Raw genomic sequence first — 9,499 nt, forward strand, 5'->3', positions numbered from 1 at the left:
GATAAAACAAGACAATGTAGATAAAACCGCACATGGTTGGTTGTGTGTCATGTTTAAATCATTATCACTTCTGGATTATTTTTTCTGTAAAGTTTCAAAAGACAAAAATATATACTGAGCCAACCGCTTGAAAATATTTCCATATTGATTATTACCATTTTTATTTCTTTTCTCTTTTTTTTTTGGTCACATAACACAAACTCATGCTTGATAATTTGTTTCAATTTCTTTTTCCTTGCCCAGTGGTTGATCCATGTAGCTCAAGCCCCTGTCAGAACGGCGCAACGTGCATTACCAGCGGCGGGGCCTACGTATGCATATGCCCAACGGGTTTCAGCGGCACAAACTGTAACATAGCCACAGGTCAGTCGAAGTTTAATCACTCTGATGTCGTTAGAGAGAGAGCAAGAGAGACAGAGAGACAGACAGACAAACAGACAGACAAACTGGCAGTGAGGGAGGTATATAAGGAGGGGGACGAGAGAGGGAAGAGAGGGAGGGAGAGAGCAACAATAACAATAACAACAACAAAACCCGAAAATAAAAGGGCCCTTAATACAGCCACAGAAAACAGAACGAATGCGTACAAAAACTTTATAATGGATAACAGCATCAAATGATTACTTCTGATACTCATTCTTTGCATTTTGACGTCAAAGATATTAGTTGGTTTACGATTTCATTCACCACATTCAATCTTTACTTGCCATGCTTGCGGTCCGTTTAAGCATTGAGAAATAAATGAAGAGTTTGTTCGCAAAAACCGATAAGTCCATATTTGCCAAATGGAGAAATTTGCGATTAAAGGTCAAGAAAAATAAAGAATAATAACAACACTTTTGCTTCTTTTGACCATAACTTCAAAAATGTACCTTCATATGTAGTGACCAATATATCATTTAAAAGGTATTATTTTGTACTTTATGACAGAGACCTTACTTCAAAATCTTCAAAAATGGACTTATCGGTTTTTGCGAACAAACTCTTCAAATATTCAATGAATTTTCCTTTACAACCTGTATCTAGACCCCTGTGCCTCGAACCCCTGTGCCAATGGAGGTGCCTGTTCGGCCACTAACTCGGGTTTTTTCTGCACCTGCGCCCCCGGCTTTACGGGCTCAACTTGTTCCTCGGACATCGACGAGTGCGCGAGCAACCCTTGTCTCAACGGTGCTTGTATAAACGGCATCAACCAGTTTGCCTGCTCCTGCCCTAACGGATACACTGGGGACTTTTGTCAGTTAGGTGAGAGCGGGGTAACAGCTCGCGTGTCTCGAAATCTCTGGCTGAAATTATACACTTAAGAGAACATGAGGTTGATAATTGATGTAATATGACAGCAGCTTTTGTTAAGCTTGTCAGCAGAACCTTAACTGCACCGGCGCAGCACTGCCTCTTTAGGACAGCACCTGAAGACGCTTTTGGAGAGATATTTCATCAAGAATCTTAGGGGATGCACTGGCAGTTCATAAATTTAACGATGAGAGTTACATAGGATAGTAATAGTCACAGTTCTCTTATAGTGTTATCACAGGCAAATGGTAATCTCCGTAGTTTGCATGTTCAAAAGTGACAAGAGTAGTATCGGTTATGATCATAGGTTCATCGTGACCAAAAGCCGCAATAATCAACATCACATCATCAGCAGTGTTGACGAGTTCAGAAATTCTAAAACTCGGATTTTTACATCTCCCTCCCCCCCCCCCCTTCCCCATATCTCTCTCTCTCTCTCTCTCTCTCTCTCTCTCTCTCTCTCTCTATCTATTGCTAACTAAACAGAACCATGTGAAATCGCTAACGTATGTCTTAATGGAGGTATATGCTATCAGGACCAAAACGCCACACATACATGCACCTGCCCGCCAACGTGGACTGGACGATTCTGTAGCGAAGGTAATATTTCTATTTGATATACCATCACTTTCGTATTTCATATTCAACAATATTTATAAGAAAGAAATCTCTGTAAGCAGCTATTATATATGTCACATTACACCGCTCAATTGACATGGGGATTATGAATTCTGGTGCATATATATATATATATATATATATATATATATATAATATAAAATGCACATTTTGGCTCTTTGTCATTATATTATACATGTCAAATGAATTCTGAAAATACGTCCTCATCACCTTTACTAGCCAGTGGTAGACATGAATGCTGCAATATTACACTGGCACTGTCCTTTTTGTTTTTCTTGGTATATAAGAAATCGTTATTTTGATAATCATGGCCTCCGTTTTATCTTATCATGTAGACTGCATAGTTTGCTTTGGGGTTACACAATAAACAGAATTATCATCTGTATTTGCTAGAGTTCATTCTTAGACAGACACTTTGATAGTTTTATTCCCTTTGAACACACAAACCAAACCGTACTTCAGATTAATTCTATGTAGCATTGAAAAATAACGCCCATGTGTTTAAGCATGCAAATATATTGTCCATGGTGTATTTTCCTTTGATACCACGTGACCGCTGGTTAATCTATTTTTTCATCGATATTTTTCATTGTAACTAGACGTGAATGAGTGTTCAGACAACCCGTGCCAAAGCTTCCAAGTTTGTTCAAACACACCTGGCGGGTACACGTGTGACTGCCCAGCCGGGAGAACGGGAGACACGTGCTCAGAAGGTATTACTCAGTGTGGCAGTCATTTCGTTGAAAACTCTCTTTTTTTCAGATAAACTATCCCAAAACGAAGATTTCTTTCGGTTTCTTTGCATTTTGTTCTTTTCCTTCATATCGTTCCGATTCTTTTCAACTTCTGATGCTTCTTCTTCTTTCTTCTTCATTTAATTCTTGGTCTACATCTTCTTATATTTCTTAATTATTATCTGCTTGTATTGCATTCTTCTTTTCCTATTCTTGTAGTCCTCTCTTGTCTTTCGTTCATGTATAATGTATGAGTGCAGTATTCACTTTCTTTACTTTAGTTTTCCCACGCGCTACTTTTATGTTTATCCTCGTGATTATGTGTTCCTTAATGTCATGCATGTCCATCATTGTTTCCCTCAACCTATTCGTCTTTTCTGATGTTTCTATCTTTCGTGTTCGTATCGTGTTTAGTTTCGTTCTCTATTATTTTTGCAGGCTATTCTTCTGGGTTTTTTTAAAATCATAATTATGTACCTAAGTGTTATTTTCATTGTATCTAATAATGTCAATCTGTAAACTTCGGCCAAATCTAATTCGAAGAAGTTTATTATTGACAGGATATTTGTAGCCACATCTTGTTAGGACCTATATCGATTGATGATTTATGATGGCTCACAAATCATTCCACCATTGGAAATTTATGCTACCTGAAAATGATGTAGGGTATATGTGATTTTGAAAGAAAGCAGAATGAAGGAATATCCTAGGTTCATGTCGTGATATACATATTTTTTTTTTTTTGTCCAGATGTTGACGAATGTGCCAGTAGTCCGTGCCAGAATGGAGCCGTGTGTATAAACGGAGAGAACGCCTTCACCTGTACTTGCACGGACAATTTCGCAGGGCCAACGTGCTTCCGTAAGTTCACTTGACCGTATGGATAACATCTTACTCTCCTGCTCATAAAATTTGTCTCTCAGGGTTGTCCCTGTGTCAGTTTGAAATGCAGATTACGTTGTTCATTAATTTTCTTCGGATCATATTCACCATATTTTCACATGTATTTTCATGTATGAACAAATTGAAAATTGAATTATACATTCTCGTAAAGAAATTTAATTGCCAACATAAGTTATCTTCACAATGAAAGTGGAATTTGAAAGCGCAGAAACAAACATTCAAATGCAATTCGAATGAACGAAAATCAGTTATCATGGGTATATCATCGCATTGCTCTTTATTTCTTTATTCAGTAACCGGCTGTGTACGTCTTGCAATTCAATTGCCTCTTTTTTTAAGCACATTGTTCTCTTGAATAGAATGTCCTTTGAGTGGTGTGTGGGGTGAAAGGCATTACTGTATGTGTTTTTTTTTTCTTTCAGAAACCGGGGTAAGGGATTGTGTGTTCGTCTCATCGAGTTGGAAATGAAGCTGTGTGTTTGTACGTAGATATCAAATATTTTGAATTGTCTTCTGTCTCACTTTTTTTTTTTTCAGAATACATCGGCTGCTACAGTAACCCCTGTGTAAATGGCGGAGTGTGTAGTGCAGGGTCAGACTTCTATGTCTGTGAATGCCCGGACGGTTATGAAGGGGAGCAGTGCGCGACTACTTCCTGTAAGTAGAATTAAGGAGAAATATATAGGAGTAAGAAAAGTCTGCATATTTATGTCTGAAGTAGACCTACATAGAGTACCCCTATACACACCAAAAAGAGCAAGAGATGTAAAACCTCGATGAAGAATTACACGTTTTCTCTCGTTTATATGCTGCTTAGAACCTAAGTTGTCAAAAGTCGCCCTTCTGGGATTATTGAGAAACAGGTTATTTTGCAATAAGATAATTGCTCATTAGTAATAATTTACTATTGAGTTAGTAGTGTAAAGAATTCATAAAACCATTGAGAGGTTGCAGCCTGATATGCAATGGTGAAATCAACAAAATTCATATGAAAGACCCTGACGAAAATGTGTATTTGAATTCTTTTGGAGACAGTAATATCCCAATTTAAACATTCCAAAGTTGCTTACTTCTACATAGGTGATGCTATTCTTTTGATTTAAAAGCACAAAGAGAACGCAAAGTGAAGTTGTGACTACTTATTATCCTTTTCTTGTTGCAGCATCGGGAGCTCTGGCTATTTTGCAAGATCCAAAGTGGATCGCCATCATCGTGGGGTGCGTTCTTGGCTTCGTGTTCCTCATCGTCGTCATCACGGTCATCTATAAAAATTGCACTTCCAGGTTGGTCGCTATCACGTCGTATCATTCTCTAGTAGATGAGTCAAGTGATAAAATTAGTTTTCTCTTTCTTTTCCTTATCATGCTATGTTTATCTTATCTTTTTCTACTTTTTGATACTTTTTTTTATCAGTGAAAATTGAAATACAGATACGAACAATTAAATGACTGACGTATAGAGTATACTATAATATGGGGTATCATATTGGAAACTCGTATGATAGAACTCTATAACAACATCAATTTTCCGACGTCAGGTGGATGCTTACTTAAGTATCATCTCTGTTTATAATATAGAGCCTTTATTACGAATGCGGCTGACAAACAATATAATGTGTTTGAGAAGTGTTGGGAAATATAACCCCATCCTTTTTACACGAAAATAATTAATACACTTGTTTGAATCATTTTGAGGTAATTCTTACACTCAGCAACCATAGTTATAAGTTTTGTTATGCTTGATTTTGTTCTTTAAGTAGCCGTAATCGTCGCATTCGTTACGACGCCGAGAGGGCAGCACGCGACCACGGGGACGGAGCCCTCGACGATGGCCGGCTCTCGGGTATGTCCAGGCATGGCATTCCGTCATCGGCCAGCAAGACGAACCACGCTGACGAGAACATCTACGGCTTCGTACCACCCAACAATGGCGGGCAGTAAGTGTTATATATGATACGAATTTAACGCATTCGTAATTATGGTTTTCAATCACTCATTATATGATAGAAAACGTTTAGAACTTAGTCGACTTTTGCATTGCAATATTCAAGAGACTATTCGACATGAACTTTCCTTCACTGTTTTTGCTCCTCTATTTTCTTCAAAAATGATGAACAATGGATCAATCATGAAATCGTGATGTTCTAAAACATAACTTCTCGATTCACCTTTCTGTCATTGTCAATATGTTCTCTGTATTGCTGTCCTGATGCCTATTAGTCACCCTCGCATTCGGCACGGCAGTAACAGTGCACTCCCGTTTTAACAAACACGGCTATAACGAAATTCCTGTTACAACGAAGTAAAAAATCTTGGTGTGACCTTGTCCGCTCTTTGTCGTTGTTTTTTATTCATTTTTTTTTTTGTGGGGGGGGGGGGGGGGGCGGCGGAGGGGTTTCGGATATAACGAAATTTCGATGGAACAAAAAAAAATGCCCGTCCTGAGGGCATTTTTCTGGCCAGGAGACCAATGCACATATTCTCTTCACCCTTTATCTCGTTACTCCTCCCATTGGGGTTTTCGTTTGTTTGTTGTTGTTTGCAGCCTCTTTGTATCATGTCATGCTTACTTCCATTTCGTTGTCTCTTCATACCAGTAGACCAATGAAACACTGTGCACAATGAAAGCAGATACACATCTCAATTTTGTTACTTCATTCTTAAGGGATCCGTTTACAAATCTTATATAGGAGTTCAATTTCCCGTGAAAACGCACAAATCTTGATGGTAACACTAACAGAATGTTTTCTTCTTCTATTTTTTTTTTCTTCACAACAGTGCGACAGTAGCAGAGATCAACAGCTACGAAGCTCCTTGGCCGATAACAACTGATGAATTTGAACCACCAAGGACTGTATTATAGACAGCCGTTGAGATGAAATGTTACGCAAGAGGAAACAAAAAGAAACAGAGTGAAACTGAAGTCGTTTCCCTACTATAATCTCCGCATTGAATGACTATATGCTGTATGCCGAGAAGTTCAAGCCCTGGGACATCGCGTTTTCCCCGACTCGGCTCCGCGAAGGCAGTGCACTGTGGAGTATTGTATCTCGGCCACGCGTATCTAAAAGTCATTTTAAGGCTGTAGCATGTTGCCATCTCTACAATAGACACTCCGCACTCTTTGTCGTGTTGATCGCGCAGGAAATACTCTCTATTTCTCTCTTTAAAGGGGATGGCTAGTAACCGATCAGTGGGAATGCTGAGGGATGATTGTTCCAATCCTTGTGGGATTCATTTAAGAGTACATTATATATCTACTGTTGTGTGAAAATTATTTGCTTCAGAACGGTCTCATATTCAAGTAAAGTGCAGATTAATGACCCGTCACTGACCAGGGACGCTTACCTGGAAACATTAAACTGCACATTACTTGAATATGAGACCGTTCTGAAGCAAATAATTTTCACACAAGAATAGATATATAATGTACTCTTAAATGAATCCCACAAGGATTGGAACAATCATCCCTCAGCATTCCCACTGATTCCCACTGATCAGTTACTATTCATCCCCTTTAAGCGACTGATTTTGTTAGTGTTGTCGACCCTGTGTCATCGATTTTTGTTGTATCAATGAGCATCTATACTGGAAAGAAAACACTGAAACAAACGAAACAATCGGCTTGGTCAACTTACGGCGAATGCACGGGAATCGAGTGGCAGATATGCACCTCAACGTATTCAACGATTTATCTTACCTTAGAGGTCGGCGATGAGGTTTTATGTTTTTACATGTGTGCGTACTTTCGCTAGATAACGTCTTTCTTCTTGAGCGATTTTCGCTAGATACCGTCTTTCTCAATGTGCTGTCTTTCTCTAAATGTCACTGGCTAGACAATTTGGGCTGATTAGTATAATTTATTTTTCGTGTTTTTTGCTCTTTGAAGATATGTTATAAAATGATCGTGAATTTCTATAAAACATTCCATTTAATATATTATACCATTCCGTCTTTTGATATCTTCTAAAATGTTTAACTATGAAAAAAAAAAGCCAATAAGTCTTTCACATTGTAGGCGAAAAATAGAATTCATTATCTTAGGCGTATTACTATGATCAGTAACTCACAAAAATTGCCACAAACCGCAAGGGCTATATTATGCCCAATTGATTGGAGGTGTTATAGTCAAAATATTAGCTTTCGTTTCATGAATCCAATTTCCTTTATTTGGCAAGAATAATGACGAATGATTCAATGTTCAAAGACATGTAGATAATGAGATAGTCTTTGCGATGACTCTACACCTTGATCTTGATAACGTTAAGTGTATGCCAAAGTTAGTATAACTTTATCTCTGGGATATTTGCTTCCATCTAAGTATTTGTCACCTTGCTTATCAATCCACGTACGTTTTCCATTCTGTACCGTATACACACCTTGATTGCTAAACGTGTGTGCGAGTTATTTAGTTTGGAGTGTATATCCACAGGCGTTTATTAACTGAAATCAGAGATTGTAGGCCTATAACTTCTTTAATCAATGAAATTATCAATTGTTGTGCATTGCTTTCTGACATTAGCAAATGATGTAGGGTCTACATTAGAATTGTAGGTATCATAATAATTATGTTACCTCACGATACAGGGTTAATTGATTCCAGTGTTTCGGTGATATCAGTGTTGTTTGCCGTTAATTTAATCATAAGAATATTACTGAGCTTCGCAAGAATACATGCCGTTTTCACTTGGATGTAAATAGATAGATTTTTATGTGATGTATATATTTGGATGTGCTCTAAGTAATAGCATGTAGCGTTCGTAACGTGTTTAAACAGAATGTGTAGACAGAAACACAGTCATATTCACGAGGCCAAATAACTATTTGCATATTCGCTGATTTGGCGTCATAGTCTAATCACACTTTTATCCCATTTTCGGTACTTGTATGAGTAACTATGACAACAGCTTGGCAAACAGACAATTAACTCTCGACATATATGGGGACTGACTGTCGCAGTGACAGCTGCAATTGTTTGTTGATTATCTCACAACGAATACAAAACGATTCCCTAAACGAAGCACTGCACTTTTTTGTAACTCGGCGAAGGACTAAGGGCTTCTGGCTGGCTTGATACCACACGCCCTTTGAGCACCGAAGGATCTGTGTAAAGCCAATAATCCTTTTATAATATAGCTATTATGCACACATTTCACTCTATATTGTACCGTTGTGACTCAAAACTTAGATAAGTTTCGAAATGATATGGCAATATTTCACCGGTGTGTATATTATTATGTTGCATGTATAGATTATTGATTTCTGTGATTCAAACAAGTTTATATGTAAATGCAAAGTATTCGGTGAAGATTCTACATAGAGATTCTTCGAACATGATTATGAACGTGTGGTGACTTTCGTTGATGGTAATTTACATACTTGTAGTAGTACGTGGACTTCTGTATATCCATGTACTGCAACAGCTATGCAGAAAGTGGTGAAAGACACAGTGCCGATACCTTGGTCCTTCAAAACGTATAAGCTTACCTGAGTGATGATTATAATATCTGTCAGTATAAGGTATAATGGGGAACATTTATCTCATACACTCGAAAGAAAAAAAAAAGAAAATCATGACACAAAAGTGTACAAAAACCAGTTTACATTAGTCTTCATCGTCTGGTACGAGTTGAACTCATGAATTTATTCCTTTTTTTTAAATCTCCTCTACCCTCTACTTATTATTTCTTTGAATTTATTGTAATATCGTGTACAGATATGTCATTTTCCCTTATACCGTTTTATACTTCGGAGTGCGTTGTATACAAGTCTTTGTTGCTCTTAGTCGTCACTATGTATCCCATTATGCACCTCCGTTTTGACGTGGCCAAAATGACTGTCTTTCCTCTTGGGCTCCTTCTCAGATAATTTATCTTGTATTTTTGAACGTGCTGCGGTGATACGAGTGTTTGAAATTTTTTATATACAGTA

General features: G+C 37.9%; 1 protein-coding gene across 1 annotated transcript in view; it reads left to right on the plus strand.

Moving 5' to 3' along the window:
• The window catches only part of LOC139744078 (uncharacterized), an 81,876-nt gene extending 75,445 nt beyond the window's left edge, over positions 1 to 6,431 (plus strand). The window contains exons 49-56 of the mRNA XM_071654537.1: positions 244 to 363; positions 1,027 to 1,245; positions 2,532 to 2,645; positions 3,417 to 3,527; positions 4,107 to 4,226; positions 4,732 to 4,852; positions 5,329 to 5,505; positions 6,347 to 6,431. Of these exons, the coding sequence (XP_071510638.1) occupies positions 244 to 363; positions 1,027 to 1,245; positions 2,532 to 2,645; positions 3,417 to 3,527; positions 4,107 to 4,226; positions 4,732 to 4,852; positions 5,329 to 5,505; positions 6,347 to 6,431 (1,067 nt within the window). The remainder of the gene's footprint in view (positions 1 to 243; positions 364 to 1,026; positions 1,246 to 2,531; positions 2,646 to 3,416; positions 3,528 to 4,106; positions 4,227 to 4,731; positions 4,853 to 5,328; positions 5,506 to 6,346) is intronic.
• The last annotated feature ends 3,068 nt before the right edge of the window (positions 6,432 to 9,499 follow it).

The sequence above is a fragment of the Diadema antillarum genome, unplaced genomic scaffold (genome assembly GCF_040938485.1).
Source record: "Diadema antillarum isolate AM-2024a unplaced genomic scaffold, OU_Dant_1.0 seq00001134_RagTag, whole genome shotgun sequence".
Lineage (NCBI taxonomy): Eukaryota > Metazoa > Echinodermata > Echinoidea > Diadematoida > Diadematidae > Diadema > Diadema antillarum.